The 19,098-nt window shown below is 42.4% G+C and overlaps 1 protein-coding gene across 3 annotated transcripts; it reads left to right on the top strand.

Moving 5' to 3' along the window:
* Positions 1-5,990: 5,990 nt before the first annotated feature.
* LOC133372320 (procathepsin L-like) lies at positions 5,991-19,098 on the top strand. 3 transcript variants are annotated; one of them, XM_061600743.1, is made up of 9 exons: positions 5,991-6,111; positions 7,099-7,175; positions 9,007-9,143; positions 10,872-10,994; positions 12,466-12,624; positions 14,816-15,040; positions 16,058-16,217; positions 17,622-17,727; positions 18,854-19,098. In XM_061600743.1, exons 3-9 carry the CDS (start codon positions 9,015-9,017, stop codon positions 18,945-18,947), a joined length of 996 nt encoding a protein of 331 aa, XP_061456727.1. In that variant the 5' UTR covers positions 5,991-6,111; positions 7,099-7,175; positions 9,007-9,014; the 3' UTR covers positions 18,948-19,098. The 3 variants fall into 3 exon arrangements, with proteins under 3 accessions (XP_061456727.1, XP_061456725.1, XP_061456726.1); XM_061600741.1 differs by having other exon boundaries at positions 7,078-7,175; XM_061600742.1 differs by having other exon boundaries at positions 7,066-7,175.

The raw sequence follows: 19,098 nt of genomic DNA, 5'->3' as shown, positions 1-19,098 counted from the left end.
GGCGTCGCCTATCGGGTGAAAATTGGGGGCAAGTGGACCCTTGTTTCTGGGAAGACCTGGGAAAAAAGGGGGGAAACTGCAAGCTGATAGTGATGGAGAAACAGCCCAGGTTGCATCTCCAGGAGGACCCCAGAATCCTGATGCCCCAACTTTCATGATTTGTTCAACTACCGGTCTTAATAGACCAGTTATTTCTTAACTCCACTGCAATATATGTATATCTTCCCAAAACTCAGTAAGGGTGGAAAGGGGCTGTGTGAGGGTCTGTTGCAGCCTGTGCAGGTAACGGGGAAAGCAGAAGGGTTTGTAAAGCGGACTGCAGACTGGGGGATCTGGCACAGCGACCCACTGTTTTCCTCCCAGGGGTGAGGATGCTTGACGGGACGGTGACGGATATTGTCGAGGCTCAGTCCCTCAGTCTCCGCCCTCAGCACATCGACATCTACAGTGCCAGCTGGGGTCCCGAGGACGATGGGAAGACGGTGGACGGGCCCGGGATGCTGGCCTCGGAAGCCTTCCATAAAGGCATCGCAAACGTAAGGTTTGGCCCTCTCTGCCAAAACAGCGCTGCCGCTTTTGTCTCTTGGATCCTCCGTTTGTGACGCGCTGTCACAGCAACCTGACCGCTGAGCTAAGATCCTCATGAGGACAGGTTGCAGCATTTCAGGCTCTTTCTTTTAGAGACAAGGCGAGTCGGAGGCAACATGATAGAGGTGTATAAAATGATGCACGACACGAGAAAGATGACAGAAAAGTTTTTCTCCCTCCTCTTAACACTGGAACTCATGGCCATCCAGTGAAACTAAATGTTGCAAGATTCAGGACAGACAAAAGAAAGTTCTTCACTCAGCACAGAGTTAAAGGATGGAATTTGCTCCCAGAGAAGGCTGTGATGGCCACCAGCCTGGATGCCTTTAAAGAGGATTAAACAAATCCCTGGGGATAAGGCTATCAATGGCTACTAGCCATGATGGTCTGTGCTCTGCCTCTATGGACACAGGCAGTATGCTTCTGAATTCTAGAGGCTGGAAACCGCAGGAGGAGGAGAGTCCTCTTGCTCGCAGGTTCTGCTGGTGGACTTCCTGTAATAGACAGCTGATTGGCCACTGTGAGAACAGGATGCTGGACTAAATGGGCCACTGGCCTGGTCCAGCAGAGCCCTTATGTTTGGTGGTGTGGAAGAGCTCATGGGGCAAAGGAGGGTAGTTGGTTCAGCACCGTGGATAGCTCCTAGTGAGCAAGCGGCTCCAGTACTGGACTAGATGGGCCACTGGCCTGATCCAGCAGGGCTTTTCTGATGTTCTTAGACTCCTTCCCCCCAAAATTAAATTACAGTTGTACCCATTATTGGTCCTGCTTAGAGTAGACCCGTTGAAATGGGCACAACTAACCAAAATTCATTCATTTTAATGGGTCCATTTTGACTGTAGTTGGAAACAACCCTAATGCAGGTGCGATGATTTCCATGTGTCTGCTCTTAGTTAGATTTACAGCCTTAAGATTCCAGTTCTCATGGTTCTGAGAAAAGGACTGATTTTAAACAGGAACAGGAATGTATTGGCCACCTTGCAAAAAAAAAAAACACTTTAAAATAAGCTGTTGGCCAGGACTCACTAAATCAATTGCCTGCCTCTCTGTTGAGACCAATGCCCAGAGCTTTGCATTTGAATTCCAAGATATTTTGTATAAAAGACTTGCTCAATAGCATTGCCATTTAAAGTCCATTTATCTTTTTTGAACTTTAGAAAACACTCGGACTTTAGATTTACTGTAGTTAATAGTTAGGCGATTGTTAGAACAATATATTCCAAAAGCGGATAATAATCGGTTTAACCCTATTCTGGACAGATATGGCAACACAGTGTCATCAGTGTAGAGAAGCAATGGTATTTTAAGATTGGAGAATTTAGGGGCATGGGAGTCAACAGACTGAAGAAGGGGGGCCATATCGTTTAGAAATAAATTAAAAAGAAAAGGGGCCAGAATACACCCTTGTCTCACCCCCCTAGTGACCAGAATTGAACTGATAATTTGACCCTGCTGTCCACTTCTAACTTGGCTGGAAGTCCTATTATACAGAGATTGGATAAGAAATAACAGATGCTTATCCATACCGCTATTCTGTAATTTTAGCCATAGCAGATCTCTTGGAACCAAGTCAAAAGCGGCTTTAAGGTTGATAAAGGAACCATATAACAGGGGGGCAACTTAGCGATATAAACTGGCTCGCAATGAGATACCTGGAAGAGAATTAGTTGGGATGTAATATGGTGTCAAAAAAGGTACCCTCAAACAAACACTATTTTTCCGGTGAGATCAAATGTTAGTAAACTGAGCCCATTCAAAGATGAACTTCTGTGCCTCGACTTAGGAGATGAACAACCTTCTGTTCAGTTGGAAAGATCCGTTATAATGGGATGATACAATGGCCTGCATCACATACAGACAGCGCTCCGCTCGAAACACCCTGATCATCTTTTTAATACCCCAAAGAAACATCTCACTCCTCTCCTGGAACATTGCAGGATGGAAATCAAAGAGCAAAGATAATTGTCTCTGTCTCTCTAAATTTGACATTCTGATGTTACAAGAGACCTGGGCATTAGACAATATAGAATGAAAGGGTTTCACTGACCACCACTTACATGCCTCCCCTAGTGATAGCTGAGACAGCTGACCTGGTAGACCAACTAAAACCAGGCAAGGCACCAGGTTGTGGTTACATTCCCCCAGAGCTAATCAAAAGAAGCATTGAATGGTAGGCTCCAATTCTGGCAAATCTCTTTACCTACATATTCAAATGCTCATATTCCCCCTAATTGGGGTTCGGCTGTTATTATCCCCATCTTTAAAAAAAGGAAGGAAGGACAATCCAGCAAATTACCGCCCAATCAGCTTATTGGCTATAATCAACAAGCTTTATGCCAGACATCTTTACTGGAAACTTCAAGCCTAGATGCAACATGAAAATATTTTAGCTGATCAACAGGCTGGATTTAGAGCAGTTCAAAAAGGGGAGGTCAAAGACCAAGATGCTGGAAAAAGGGAACTTTTATTTTTGATAAAACCCAACGTATTTCAGCCTGTTATCTACAGGCCTTCATCAGGGGATGATAGCTTATAAGATTATAAGACAAGCAAATCGCTTTCTGTACTGTGCCAACATCAAATGTTCAATACTGCCATGATGAACAGTTACAATTAAATTACCAAAAAGCAAAGCTCATGGTTTTTGCTAAAAGACCGAGGATGTATAAATGGTAAATAAACAGACATAGGGTTGAATAGATAAACATCTTTAAACACCTGGGTTTAGTCTTTCAGGTAAATAGCGGCTGGAAGGCACAAGTAGAGTACGCCTCCCAGGCAACTCAAAGGAGTGCTTCTGATATACTAAATTTTATCCGCACTAGAGGAGGGTTTTATGTACCAGCGGCAATAAAGTTGTTTGAAACCAAATCATTATCCCAGCTTCTATATGGAGCACTAATCAGACCTCATTCCAGTTTTAAACCTCTGGAAGTAGTACAATCCAAGTTTTTGAGGGCTGCCTTCCAAGGACCTCACTGTGTTCCAAATGTTGCTTTATGACTGGAGGCTGGCCTCCAGAAGGTCGAAACTAGGGCCTGGCTTGCCACCTTTAACTTCTGGCTGAAACTAATCTTTTGTCCAATTGGTTTAGCTCCACTAACTTTACAGGATGACTTCCAGTCAATATGGAAGCAAACCTGGCTTCAAAAGCTCCAGTTATGTGGACTCTCCTTGGGTTATCTCATCTCCCAAGGATATGATACGGCTAGAATGATTCTCAGACAACGTATTGCTGATGTTGAACGCCAATATGATCTGGGCTTAACCTCCAGCTACACCTCAATTGAAAGAGCACTCCAGCCTAATAAACGTGCAAACTACCTTTTTGTATTCTTGGTTCAAAAACATCACAGAGCTTTCACAATGGCACATTTTAATGCCCTCCCTTCAGCAGTTATGGAGGGAAGATATTGAAAAATCCCTTACCTTAAGTGCCCTTGTGACTCTGGAAGTAGAAACAGTGACCAGTGTTCTCTTGTACTGTTGATTCTATCACAATTTACATAAAACTATAATTGAACCTGTCCTACTGGACAATCAGAGGCACTCTTTGTTTCTTTACTCCTTTCTGACCAAAATACATTTATTACTTTGGGTGTTGCCAAATTTTGCGCTGCAGCAAGTAAAACTCGCCAGGAACTGACCCTAGCCATTTTGTAACCTTTTTTTTAATTTCTTTCTTGGAATTTTATAATCTTATATTTTAACAATTTTATCTTACAATATCACATTTTAACAATTTTATCTTGTATTCTCTTACCCCATTTTATTGCATTTTATTCTTCTGTATATTGGGATAATCTCCTCTTATGAGAGTTTTATGACTCTATTTTATGCTGGTCATTGACCATACCTGTACTCTGTGTCCTGTGTCTTTTGGGGTAAAGGGCAGCAGGAGGACTTAACAGTAACAAGAAATGTTTGATTTGTTATCAGAATGGCTGACATACCATATTATGCTTTCCTGAGAAATGGCGTAATGAGATAATTTTATTGACAAACGGTTTCTGTTTACATATAGGTTAACAAGAACTAAACTACTTTTACCTAAAATAATTAATATCTACTTCCTCAAAGACATACTGAAGTAAGGAGCACAGAGGTGCAAGAAGTGGGGACAAAGGTTCAAGGGTGCTTTTGTTTGCAAAGTAAGCATGTTAGCTTAGGGAGGTATTGCATGAAAGGTTGCCACACAGAGGAGGGCTGGCATCTCTTCTCGATCATTCCAGAGTGCAGGTCACAGAATAATGGGCTCAAGTGACAGGAAGCCAGATTTCAACTGAACATCAGTCTCTGCAGCATGTGGAGAGAGTTGACTCAGCACTAGAGTCTGGGTGGGCACCTGCTTAAGTAGGGAAGGTCTTCACCTGCAAATGACAGCTCCTCCAAAGTTCCACCCTCTGAAAGTCCCTCTTCTCGCGCTGTCTTGCTTGGGGTGGGGTGGGGGGCGAGCCTCCAACAGCTCATCCAACAGCAGGGCTTCGCTAGGTGACGGCTTGACTTCAGGGAGCTGGTTGGCAGGGAAGCATTTGAAGTGCCAGGCAGAGATTCCTGCAGGGGTGGGTTTGGTGCGTGGGAAGGGTTGCTTCCCAACGGCTCAGGTGGGGAGCTCGTAGGTGGAGCGGAATTTGCCTCGATGGGCGGGGGCTGGCTGAGGAAGTTGGGGGGCTGGCCGAGGAAGTCAGGGGGCTGGCCGAGGAAGTCAGGGGGCTGGCAGCGCTCCTCCTTCCTCCCATGTTCCCAGGGACCTCGTCCTCGTCTGACTCCTCTCCCTGATCTAACTCCCCTTGTGCCTGGGGTGCAACAGTGACATCTTGATTGATTTGATTGATTGATTTTAATATTTCTACCCCGCCTTTCGGCCAAAAGGCCCTCAAGGCGGCTTACAAAAGAGCACAAATATAAAGATACATCAATAAAACATCAATAATACATCAACAGAACATCAATAGCATCAATAAAACAATAAAAATAATACCATTTGCAAAAATTAAATAGTTAACCTTCATTAGATATTGATGGTGGAAATCATACAAATAGCACATGCTGGCCTTAAAAAAGCAGGCTTGCGAGGATCTTTTTAGTTTATGACGCAGCTAAACAGCAAGTCATCCTGAGGTTTTCTGCTGGTTCTGAAGAAAGCGCAATTGCTATGCCCTTCAGACGTCTTCTTCTGGCTATGTCACTGATACCAACACATTTTCGAACAAGTGTATGTGCAAAAAGACCTGACCCTTTTTTTTTTCATTCTAGGAGCTGAATATTTGGAAAACAACACCCATCTGTGGCTTCTTCCACAGAATCATTGTGAAGGGATTGCCACACCTCTTCTTTTGACCATGGACTTTCACTTTCACTCAGTCAAGTTTTGATAAATAATTCCTAGGAATTCAGGTTGGGGGAGAGGAAGTGACTTGGACCCATTCTTTATAAATAGGGAGGCTGGCACATATTCTGTACAGAGTTGGGCAAGCAGAAGGACAAGATTCTATTTCCTAAATCTTTCTGCTGGGAAAAGAGGTGAGATTGTTTTGGAAACCACCTTCGAGAGCTTTTATGAATTAAGAAAAAAAGGAGCTGATTGTTCGTGTTGAGAGGTTTAAAAATCCCCCCCGCAACTTGCTGCAAATGTTGATGGTGGATATTCTCTTGCTTTGGTGCAAATTTGATATTTGTCAGTAGCATTTTCTCATCCAATGATTTCAGGAGCTAGTTGAAACAGGCAAACAGGGCAATTTGGGTTTCTCTCAGTTATTCTTGCTTACTTTTTTAAAGTTCTCATGAAAAATCACCAGCATTTTTTGTGTGCAAATGTCTCCTATCATACATGTTTTATATGTACTTTCCCCTAATATAATGCATTTTTGTAAAGCAGTTTCCCCTAATATAATGTTATTTTCACAAACATGTATATGCATTTTGATATGCACTATTTGGCTGGAGAACTGCATTGCAAAATTCAGAGAAGTGTGAATTTTGGAGGATTGCTATGATTCAGTTCATGTATTGCTTCAGAAAGTGCAAATTCTGTAGGTTCACCTTTAAATGTGAACGGAATCATTTCCCCCCATCTGTTGAAGCCACCAATATCTAACAGTAGGTCAACATAAAGTCAATTTTCTGTCAGCTGACACGGAGCGGTACTTGTGAATGGATGATGTCTCTGTTTCCAGTTTGTGGTAAAACTTCTGTATGTTTTGCCCATAATTTCATTCTGTTCCATTTTTGCATATATCTGAGGTTTCTTTTCTGCTCATTCCTCTCAAAATCCATAAAAAGAGATAGCCAGTAAGGTAGTTTAATGCATATTTTCTTTCAAATGAGTATTTTCCCTCTGAATATGGTTATAAATGCACATATCTCTCAAAATACATATGTACACCTCTCAAAATGCACATTTAGTAGATATCTTACTATGTTTTTAATGCATATTTTCTTTCAAAGTACGTATGTAAATGTTTACATATATATAAGTTTAATCTACAGGAATCTCTGCCGCATATTCAGGAAAGTGTGAAATCTTGTTCATCACCTGGGTTCCAAGCCACACATTTGTCTGAGAGTTGCAGATCAGAGTGTTCTGAGTAAGTATTCAGTGAATTTTGTTTTTGTTTGTTCATTTACCAGTTGAGAACTTAAGCGGGCAAAGAAGGAAAAACTGATTTCTTTGAAATTTATTTTTATAGTAAATTTAACCAAAAAAATGTAAAGAAGACAAAAAAGACCATGAAAACACCAGGTCTCATGAATAGTACAATGACCATCAGTACATCCATCTGAGTTTAAACATATAAGTCAATGAATGACATGCAAGTATCCTGATAGATATCCAAATGAAATGGGCATTTATATGTTCAAATGTAAGGAAGGGCAGGGGGCTCCTTGGAGCATTGCATAAGAGATAGTGGATATTTCTCCCTGGCTTGAAGTATAAGTCAGAAGGGATCACAAAATCAACTTTTGTTTTCACTCCATTAGACTCCATACCACAGTGTGAATTTCTCCTAATATACATTTTTGTAGGCAGTCCTTCGTAATAAACACATTTTTGCAAAGTACATTTTATTTTCCCTAAAACATGTTTGTATGTTGTATTCACTAATATAAGCACTTTTATTAAAGCTAGGCATGTGGTGTAGTGGTTAAGGTGTTGTACGACCTGGGAGACCTGGGTTCAAATCCCCACACAGCCACGAAGCTCCCTGGGTGACCTTGGGCCGGTCACTGCCTCTCAGCCTCAGAGGAAGGCAATGGTAACTCCCCTCTGAAACCACTTACCATGAAAACCCTCTTCATAGGATTGCCATAAGTCAGAATTGACTTGAAGGCAGTCTGTTAATTAATTAGGCATGTCTAGTCTGGACCCTCACATCAGTCCCAAGCAGATCAAGCCTGAATTACCACCCAAGTAGCAAAATGTGCTCTGGAAGCTAAGAAAATAAGCCAGGCTGAAACAAATTTAGGGAGTTGGGTGGGATGTGTTATTGTATTTTAACAACTTTATAGCTTACTGCAGAGGAAGCAATATGGATACAAAACAGAACAGAAAAATTATACTTCCTCCCCTCCCTAAACTGTGTGTTTGATTCATTGCATTTGCTTCCCATGCTTTCTCCAACAAGCACAAGGTGGGATTCATTCCACCTTTCCTTTCTTGCTGGTTTTGAAATAATGAATTCTGAATAATGCAATCTGAATTTTCCCATCCCAGCTTTTGCTGCTTTTCACCTTCTTAAGAGATTATTTTTTATTGTTTAAAGGAATGAATAAAACTTTTTTGTTTAAAGCCATGAATCAAGTGCACAATTTATAGGGGGGAGGGGAAGAGGAAATATAATTTTTATGTTTTGCTTTGTATACATATTTCTTTGCTGGATATGTCAAAATGATTTTTTTGGTTTGCTGTATTTATACTGTGGTGATCTTTGGCTTTATTGCATTATTCAGAATTATTCATTATTTCAAAACCAGCAAGAAAGGAGAGATGGAATGAATGCCACCTTGTGCTTGTTGGAGAAAGTGTGGGAAGTGAATGCAATGAATCAAAATCTGATGCCATCCATGCAAATTGTGAGGTGGCAGAGTGGATAGAACAGTTCCCCCCAATCCACCTGTGGAACTCCTCACCACAGGATATTTTATTGGACCAAAGGAAGGAAGGAAGGAAGGAAGGAAGGAAGGGAGGGAGGGAGGGAGGGAGGGAGGGAGGGAGAGAGAGAGAGAGAGAGAGAGATGAATGCAGAGTATGGGGGGAATGGCTCTATAGAGGGCTACTACTGATGTTGACTGAGTGTGACTTTTTAAATTGTAAATGACTGGAGGTGGTGGTTTAAACCTGAGAGATGTGGAAAAAGCAATGATTGAATCCCAATAGGCAAAAGGTAATCAGCCAATGGGGGTGCTTTGTTTTTGTAGATAAAGACATGCTTCCAATCTCCGTGGTGACACTGACCAGGCTGGTCTTGCTGACAACTTTCTCAGCAGCACTGGATCCAATCCTGGATATGCATTGGAATCATTGGAGAGGCTCCCACCATAAAATATACCATCTGGTGAGTTTCTCCAGTACAGCTGGGATTCACACCATGCTTGTGTCACAAAACATTTTGGCACCTTGGGCCGTGTGCTTCTGAGCATGTGTAGACTAGCATCGAAATTAGCTTGCTGGATTAGTATCTGGTCCTTGAAGGCTGAAAGCGTATGCTTAAAACTTAAATAAATAAAATAAATGCATGTCTACTTAAAAGTAACTCCCACTGAGTATAATGGGGTTTATTCTTAGGCAATGTATATAGGATTGCAGCCTTTGTGCAGCAGCAAAAGCTACCAAAATGCCCCACAGTGAATCACACAAGCAGGGCATGAGGGCAACTTTTCTACCCTCCACTGCATTGCATTTAACACAATAAAAAAAAAATCTGTGCATGTTCAGAATCACTTTCTTCTCCAGCTGGAAATGAAATCAGTTCTGGTACATACCAGTTCAGCTGGATCCTGGAACCATTTCACGGAGCTGAGCTCTTCTGGCCTCCAGGGCAGGTGGGTTCATGGGTAGTGTTTGGTCCTAACTAGGGATGGAAAGATCTGTCAGTTTTGGTTCTCTTAGTTTCTCAGTTTTCCAGTCTTAAATTCAGCTCTCTACAACAACAACATCACTTTATTTGCTTTTACCCATAGGCCATTGCACAGTGTAAAACAAACGATTAAAACAATATAGCTTAAAACACGCAGTCCTGTTGGAATTAAAGTCTTTGGGCTCATACATAATTTGCTCTTATCTTTTTTGCGGCTAGAGCAAAATTCGGCTCTGCAATAGTAACCTGGTTATGGTTATCGGCCAGGAGCTCAACCACCAAGTTGCCACAAGGCCTCTGGAGCTAATCAGAGGCGCTAAAAATTTATATCTGGGGTTCCTGAACAAGGGGCAAATGAACATGTAGTGCACAACATCTTCAGGTACCTTACAGCCAAAAACGCAACAGCGCTCCTTGGTTGGGATACCTAAATACCTGCCTTCCAGATAGGCCGTGGGCATTGTTTGGAATCTAAGTTCCGTGAACGCTCTTCGTAAAGAGGTGCATGTCAAGGTATCAAAGTACCATGGCTTAGCGTGATTGGGTTTAAAGAGGGGGAACCAGGGCGAAAAAGGGGCACCAACTATCGTTGCCCTGTCTTGGTTCGCATCATGGTCGAGCACCCAATTTCGGAGCTCAGAAGGGTTGAGGCCTATAAATTTCCTTTGTGGGAGATCATAAGTTTCTAGTATTGCCTGACCCCCTTGAGCCCATCCCCCAATCCGATGTTGCTCCTGCCAGCAAAGCTTTGTGAGGGAGGTGTCCTCCATGGTAGAGATCTTCCTCCAGTACCTTAAGTGGGCCAGATCAATTTTGGCTGTCAATGAGGGGAGGCCTAATTCAGCTCTTAGATGGGCAGCCTCTACATTTCTTCAACAATTGGCAATTAAAAAAAATAAGCTCAAGAAAATTTTCCAGGGTTTTAGTGTGAATTTCTCCTAATAAACATAATTTTGTATGCAGTTTTGACGAACATACACAATTTTGCAAGCCGTTTCTTGTCATGTGATTTATTTATTTATTGCATTTGCATTTATATACTGCCACATAGCCGAAGCTATGGGAGAGTGCAAATTTCAAAGGAGGGCTACGTTTCGGTTCTCTGATTGTTTTGGAAAGTGCGCATTTGGTAGATTCGGCTTGAAATGCGAAGTGAATCAGATTTCTTGCCCACCTCTAGTCTTAACCCTATTGGCTTGTTTGCAGGGAGAAGAGAATCACCGCAGAGAAATATGGGAGAGCAATCTGAAAATGATAGAACAGCACAACAGCGAGGCTGGGGAGGCGAAACACAATTATACCATGGCAATGAATGAATTTGGTGATTGGGTAAGTACACTCTAGCTCATGCCACAGGCTTCGTTAGTAGCTAATTGTGTCTTAACTCCAACTGTGAGGCTAGAGTGGCTCCCATGTTTTTCTGGTGGTTCCCACAATCCTTCTCAAATTCTTTTTCAACTTTCTTTTGATGAACTCTCAAACATTTTCTTTCTCTCACTCCTGCTGAGTGATGAGAAGAACAGTTGCATTCTGAAAGCATTCTGGGATTCGGATTGCAACAGAGGAAAGGGTGAGAAATGGAAGGGATTGGTGTATTTTATTTTGCGTTTTGGTAGCTTCCCTTCCCTGGTTTTTGTTTTTTTAGCAAGCTAATAATGTTTATTCACTGCCCACAAATAAAATAAAGTGACATAATATAAATACATAAGATCACTAAGGGTCAGGGAGGGGAATAAAAAGCCAATAACAGATTGTCTAAACATAATTACTACATTTAGAAATTTTGGCCTGTATCCGACTAGGTCTTCCTCAAAGTAGAAATTAATGGGCCTCAATTAGTCATGTCCAAAATTTTTGTTGGATCTGCTCTCAATATGATTGATGTTGGAACATGCTCTGATTTTTTTTAAAAAAAATTGAGCCCTACAATAAAATGATTTTCCAGAGGGGTAACCCTGTTCATCTTTCCAGCTAAAACAATGGAGTCTTACGGCACCTTAAATTTATTATTATTATTATTATTTTATTAAATTTTTATACCGCCCCATAGCCGAAGCTCTCTGGACGGTTTACAACATTAAAATATCAACATACAACTTAAAAACCACACAGTAAGCAATTTAAAACATGACTCATTAAATTTCCTAAAGGGCTATACTAAGTAAAATACTGAAATATTAAAAATACTAAAATGCGAATGCTACAATACTAAAATGCTAAAATGCTAGAATGCCTGGCAGAAGTGGTAGGTCTTAACCTGGTGCCGAAAAGACAACAATGTTGGCGCCAGGCGTACCTCATCAGGGAGATTGTTCCATAATTCGGGGGCCACCACTGAGAAGGCCCTTTTTCTTGTTACCATCCTCCGGGCTTCCCTCTGAGTGGGCACCCGGAGAAGGGCCTTCGATGTTGAGCGCAGTGTACGGGTAGGTTCATAGACAAAAGACAAACTTAGTGAAATGGCTAATGCAAACCTAACCATATCTACTCTGAAGTAAGTCCCATAGAATTCAGTGGGGCTTACCTCCAGGTAGGGATGGTTGAATTGGTAGTTTCTCTCATGCCCCTCCCCATCCCAGCCTTAAGTTCACTTCTCACAGTTCCCCATCAGTTTGTGAATTATTTATTAAAGAAGTCCTCATGGAAATGCACATGTCCCCTAATTTTTCTCGAACATAATGCATTTTTTAATTCACTTGTGTATGCATTTTCGGCACTTTTTACCTAATATGGGCATTTTGGGACACATAACATGGATAAATTTGGAAAAGTGCAAATCTGACTCTGCTCCCTTCCCCAGACTAATGAAGAGTTTAACGAGAAGATGAATGGGTACCGTCCTGACCCGTTTCATAAAGTCGATAACAATATTGCCTTGTTCAAAGAATCTGACACTTTGGTGACTGAAGCATGTGTGGACTGGCGTTATCAAGGTTATGTCACCCCAGTGAAAAACCAGGTGAGTTCAGAACCACATGGGAACACTTGAATGAGCATGTCAGGGACTCACATTTTGTTACAATGATGAGAATCCCTCAGTTGTGTGGGTATTTGATTTTTTTTTTAAAAAAAGACTTAAATACAGTAAATGAAATCTATTGTTGAGATGCCTGATACCAGCCCTGTAAAGACTACTGACTGGCATTTGTGGCAATCAACTGCTCATACATTAAAAAAAACACAACTCCTTCCAGATGCTTGTGAGTGGGACAGCCTCCCAAAGCGCTTTGGAATTAACTTGAGCACTGAATGGAGTAAACTGAGCAAATGTCCTCTTGTGCCCAATTTCCTGGGAGAAAGCCCCACTGAACTCAATGGCACCGAGTTTTTAGTTGAGCAGTAGACACAAAAAGCATTGCACTCTCAGCTTCTAAACTTACAGTGCAAAACTATAAGTGTCTACTCAAAAGCAGACTACTCAAAAGTCTACTCAAAAGCTTCTAAACATACAGTGGAGCAAACCTGAAGCAGCCCCAGGATCAAGCATTTCCTTCAGTACTTCTGAAGCTATAACTTAAGACAGAACTGATTTAACATTGCATCTACAGTAAAACAGAATAAAACATAGATCTGTTATTCAGTATTCTCTTTGGTACAAGAACACCAGCACTTTATTGCTGTCACCCAACCATGAAGAGAATACAGACTATAAATACATAGTCACAAATTTAAAAAACCAGGGGTGACAATTTAAGAACTAATGATCATTGAATGTCTAAGAGATATGAGTACAAATATATTGTGACCTGTTGGAATTCCCCACACAAGGAAAGTTTGCAAAAGGGCCTCTAAGGATTTACCTGGAAACTGCCTCATAAGGGGGTAGATTATATGTTCTCTGACCCCAAAATCTATAGTAAAAAAAGCACATGAGAGATTGTTTCAGGCTCTAGATGATTGCACGGACAATACCTATCCTTGAGAGGAACTTTAGCAAATTTGCCATCTAACAACTTTGAAGGCAATATGTTAAAACAGAACCGGTCTTCTGTACTTAGGTATTGTTAAAAGATATAGGTGTGGCATATAGTGAAGACCAAGACAGGCCCAGTGAGAATATTTAGTATGCTATTTGGTAGTCCATCATAGCTATCATGTAGCAGAATGTCATTCAATTAATTTCATGCAACCTGTTGGAAATCGTCCCTCAAGCAGATGGACAAACACAAACAGATTTTGCTGACGGATATAGGACATCACCAGGAAATTATGGTGGTTCTGGAGCCGCATCTTCCCTGTTCATGCCTATGAGTTTGCTCATTGCTCCTGCACTCCCTCCTTTTCTTTCCTGCTGTTTCTGGTGAGATCCTGCCCAGTCTTCCATTCTCCACAGAAGTGTAAAGGAGAAGGAAGAGGCTGGGAAAGAAGGCACAGGGCATTCATGCTGTGATCGTGAGGGAGTGAGGGCTCCTGCAAATCCAGCTTGTCCCAACAACTAATTTCAAAATGAGCATCTCCACTTTGGAAAGGCAGGATTTTGAACTTTCCTGAAACTTTCAGCTTTTCATTGTGGCATCCAGTCTTCTTTGGGTCCACATTTTGTCATTTTTGGGGTTCCCAACCTTCTTCTCCACGCTTCCCTGCCCTCTGCTGGCCTTCCCTCTTGCTGCACTTGTGGTCCCAATTAGGAATGGCAGAATGTGTCCATTTCTGTTCTCTGTTTCTCATTTTTTCTAGTCTTAAATTCAGTTCTCTGCAGCAATTTCTGTTTCTTTCTTTAAATTATTCAGCATTTCAGTGTGAATGTCTCTTACTAAACACATTTTTGTATACAGTTTTGACTAATGTACACATTTTTCAAGCAGTTCTTCCTAATGCAATGCATTCTGGTACGTTGTTTTCCTTTAATATATTCATTATTCTGCACATTTTCACCTAATCAATGCATTTCTGTAAACACTGGTTTGTTGGAGAATTGCATCATAAAATTTGGAGAGGTGCAAATTTCGAAGGATGGCTGCGGTTCGGTCCTCGCATTGTTCCAGAAAGTGCATATTTGATAAATTTGGCTTTCAATGTGAACTGGATCGAACTTCTCCCCCATCCGAGGGGCCTCATTCAGGAACTCTGGCAAAAAAGCACAAGCTGCCCAAAGTGAATCTGTGGCAGAGGGTGGGACCCCTGGTGAAACTGTTTCTCCTTTCCCACAGGGTAGCTGTGGGTCTTGCTGGGCATTCAGCGCCACTGGAGCCCTGGAAGGGTTGCATTTCAAGAAGACCCACCAGCTGGTTTCTCTGAGTGAACAAAACCTTGTCGATTGCTGCTGGCCTCAGGGTGACCAGGGATGCGGCGGAGGATGGCCAGCTTCGGCCTTTCATTACGTGATGGGAAACAGGGGAATCAACTCAGAGCGTACCTACCCCTATGAAGGAAAGGTAACATTTTGAACAACACCTTCCTTTTATTCCTGTGCTTTTTCTTTCTTTTATATAAAGCCATATTCTCCAGCTCATTGTTCTTCAGAGATGTTGCTGGGGCTACAACTCCCATTATCCTTGGCCATTGGCTAATCTGGCTGGGGCTGATGGGAGTTGTAGTCCATCAACATCTGGGGACCATGTTTGAAGAATACGGCCCTAGCTCAATAAGGCTACAATGTAATTACACTGTCATACTGTGCATAATTATTTACTGGTGTTTTTTCTTCAACAGTGTTTTGACGAGTGGAAAACAGAGCTACAATTTGGCAACATTCTTTTACATTTTCTTTTACAGAAAAGGTGTAAAAACGAGGGGGGAGGTACAGCCATCTTGGCTTTCCACAGAGTTTCCCTCACAGGCTCTTAGCAGCGAATGTGTCCTGACTGGTTCGCTCCTCTCATCCTTCTTCTTATTGGCTCTGAGGGATGCCAGTTACAGTCTGGTTTTGGGGTCATCTCCAAACAGTGATCTATCTATCTATCTATCCATCTATCCATCTATCTATCTATCTATCCAACCACTCACTCACTCACCCATCAAATCATCTATTTTGGAAAGCAGTTTTCCCTAATATAATGTTGTTTTAAAAATTATTATTACACACAATTATATGCACATTTTTACCAAAGTATATGCATTTTTGTACACATTTATTGGCTGGAGAGCTGTGCTGCAAAATCCAGATAAGTGTGAATGTCAAAGGATGGCTGTGTTTCATTTTGCATATTCTTTTGTAAAGTGCGGATTAGGTCAGTTTGCCTTTAAATGCGAATGGAATCGCATTCCCCTCCCCCAACCCTAGGTGGGTGGCAGATTGGGACTGAGGTTGGCATTTGCCAAAAAGCTGAGAGCTTCATGGTAGCTTTTCTGAATCCAAAGTAACTTGAGAGGTGAGGGTCACATTTGGACGAGAAACATTTCCACTCTTCCATAGAGAGAGAGTGCAAGCCCTGGTTGCCATTTCTTTCCAGAACGGACCCTGTCGTTTCCAACCCTGGGATCGGGCGGCCACGTGCTCCTCCTATACATACATTCCGCAGGGCAATGAGGGTGCCCTGGAACAAGCTGTGGGATCAGTTGGCCCAGTCTCTGTTGCTGTGGATGCTTCAGACTTCCAGTTTTACCATCAAGGTAAGCTGACCTTTGAATAGCAAGGAGGGCTGTGTTGTTACTGCAACTGCAAGAGTAAAATTGCCTGCTAAGATTCAAATGGGGGAGGGGTAACTATTTTGGGAAGGTTGGTGTGGCATTCCTGATCTCTTTAAAAGGCAACACCCTGCCTTTCAAGGCCTTTACCCCAACAGGCAAAGCGGGACAGCAACTAGGGTGGGTTTGGAGACATCAGGTCAGAGCATTCCATCGACCTAGCAGGCTGGTATCGATTTGAGTCCTTTCTTTGTCTGCAAGCCACTGTTTTACCAGTCCAGTTTCCCACCCCCTCTGAAAACAATATAGATATTAATATCAATATATTGAAAGGAAATGTCGATATTTTGAAAGGAAATGTTAATAAAACAAATATCAACAAATTGAAAGAAATATCGACAAAAGTATCAATATTTTAGATGCGGATTTTTTTAAAAAAAAAATCCATTTCCAAAAACAGCTGGGGAAGATACATAAAAATCCAACCTGCAATGATAGTGTATAAGCGGATTAATAGAAAATTAGGTACCAAATCCAAATTGGGTGGAATTCTAGCAAATCCCTAGGCCTAACCTACCTCACAAGGTGGTTGTGATGATAAAACAAGGTGGGGGGAAAACCATAAATTGAGGAGGAAAGGTCAGCCATAAATGTAATAAAGAAATTATAGAGAGTTTCAATATTTTAGTGGTATAAGCTGTGCAGAAAAAAAATGCAGATCTTAGAAATGTTGAATAGACGATCAGAGCCATCCCATGAAGTTGTGGCTATCAAGTGATGAACAAGCAACACTCTCTCAAACACACACAGAACACACTAAACAACTTCATAGAATCATAGAATAGTAGAGTTGGAAGGGGCCTATAAGGCCATCAAGTCCAACCCACTGCAGGAATCCAAATCCAAGCATTCCTGACAGGTGGATGCCTCCAAGGTTAGAGAGCCCACCACCTCCATAGGTCATTCATTCCATTGTCACACCGCTCTAACAGTTAGGACGTTTTTCCTGATGTTCAGCTGAAATCTGGCTTCCTGTCACTTGAGCCCATTATTCTGTGTTCTGCACTTTGGGATGATCGAGAAGAGATCCTGGCCCTCCTTCAAGTACTTCAAGTACTCGAAGAGTGCTATCACATCTCCCCTCAGTCTTCTCTTCTCAAGTCTAAACACACCCAGTTCTTTCACTCTCTCCTCATAGGGCTTTGTTTCCATTTATTTGGAATCCTAAGTTTGCCACTGAGAATTTTCAGAAGGGAAGTGGTTCATAGCATGAGAAGCATCTTCCAGAGATGACTTGGGCATCTGCCCTGATTCTGAAGGAGACTCACACGGTTATCGCTTTCTCCCTCCTACCCCACCCCACCTCACTCCAACTCCTTCTCTGTCCAGGAATCTATTCCAATTCTAAATGCGGCACACAGTTGAACCATGCTGTGCTGGCCATTGGCTACTGCACCGATGTACAGCAGGGACCATATTGGATCCTGAAGAACAGGTGAGGAGGAACGTGGAGAGCAGAGGTTCAGGCAACGCAGAGTCTTGCACAGTCTTATTTGGTTATTCAGTTAAATTGTGAAAGCCTGATATCATTGTGATAGAGGGTGAAGGGAGGGACCTCCTGCCCAAGGGAATGGGATCCTAAAGGGGATCCCAGAGAGTGGTGACCCAAGGGGTGTGGCATGATTTGCTTCCATGTTTACAGGCTCCTTAAAATACAGCACATTCCTGTTGCCCATAGAAGTGAACAGAAGTCATATTTATATACCGATTCTTCACACAGAGCCACGCAAGTTCTCAAAGTGGGTTTAAACTTTAAAAATAAGGCAAACAATTAAAACTGAAAACATCTTAGTCCTCCAGTTTTCACTAAAGTTCTGTTCATATTCCTCCTGGTATAAGATGCTCCTTGAGTCTTGTGGAGCCTGTTAACTTTCAGTTAACGCAGCCAGGGAACAGGCAGTGGGAAATAGTCATTCTGTGCTGGAAGGGGGCTGTAGATGCAAATGGCCAATGCTAAGTTGGGCTGACAAATTGTCTGCCCTGGCACAAGGCACAAGTTTCCCATGGTTCTAGTAATACAAAAAGCTTTCTCGGTGCTATTGCCGCCTTGCCAGGCTTGCCGGGGCCACAGGGCAATAACCCTTCCCTGGAAGCTTGGAGGTGTGTTACTGAGCACCAAATCCAGGTAACACAAGGTGTTAGGAGTGGAAGGCCGGCTGCTTCTTATTTGGACAGATGACTTGGATGGCTGATGCAGAACAATATTAAAGGGTGCATTTTGAAGTACTGGTGTGTGTGTGTGTACTTCCAGATGACCCCAATTTCTGGAATGTGGGGGAGGTTTGAACACTCCCTCTTTCATATGTCCCATAGGGCAACAGATTGTCTGTTGGGACTCCACGGCACTCCGTCTTGGGAATCAAAGCACTGCTTGTGTTCATAGCCCCTCCCCTTCATCTGCATAGCCCCACCCTGGCTCAGTTACACTCCGCCCCCAAGTCCTCCACCATTCTATCCAATGTATGTCCTCAATGGCCAACTCTGGAAGGCCAAGCAACTGTTCTGGTCCCAGTTAGACTCATCACCCACCCTCTCTCTTTCTCCATATTACTCTCCCACAGCTGGGGTCCAACTTGGGGTGAGAATGGCTACATGCGGCTGGCAAAAGGATTCAACCTCTGTGGCGTAGCAAATGCTGCAAGTTACCCCTTCTGACCTGTCCAGGAGCCGGGATCTCGTCTTCTGGAGCCATCCCATTCAGCGCAACGAAACATCACGATTTATCACACTACTGCTTCTCTTCCCTTTTCTCCTGATCTAATGACTTCCGGACGGAGCAGAAATTGAGTTCTGAAATCAAATTATG

Source organism: Rhineura floridana, chromosome 18, assembly GCF_030035675.1.
Source record: "Rhineura floridana isolate rRhiFlo1 chromosome 18, rRhiFlo1.hap2, whole genome shotgun sequence".
Taxonomy (NCBI): Eukaryota; Metazoa; Chordata; class Lepidosauria; order Squamata; family Rhineuridae; genus Rhineura; species Rhineura floridana.
Note: the sequence above shows the minus strand (reverse complement) of the source record. Positions and strands in the feature narration are given on the sequence as shown.

Coding starts and splice junctions, on each gene's coding strand:
- LOC133372320 (XM_061600743.1), top strand. CDS start 9,015: ATGCTTCCAATCTCCGTGGTGACACTGACCAGGCTGGTCTTGCTGACA. Junction 12,625..14,815: donor TCACCCCAGTGAAAAACCAG/GTGAGTTCAGAA, acceptor CCTTTCCCACAG/GGTAGCTGTGGGTCTTGCTG. Junction 15,041..16,057: donor CCTACCCCTATGAAGGAAAG/GTAACATTTTGA, acceptor ATTTCTTTCCAG/AACGGACCCTGTCGTTTCCA.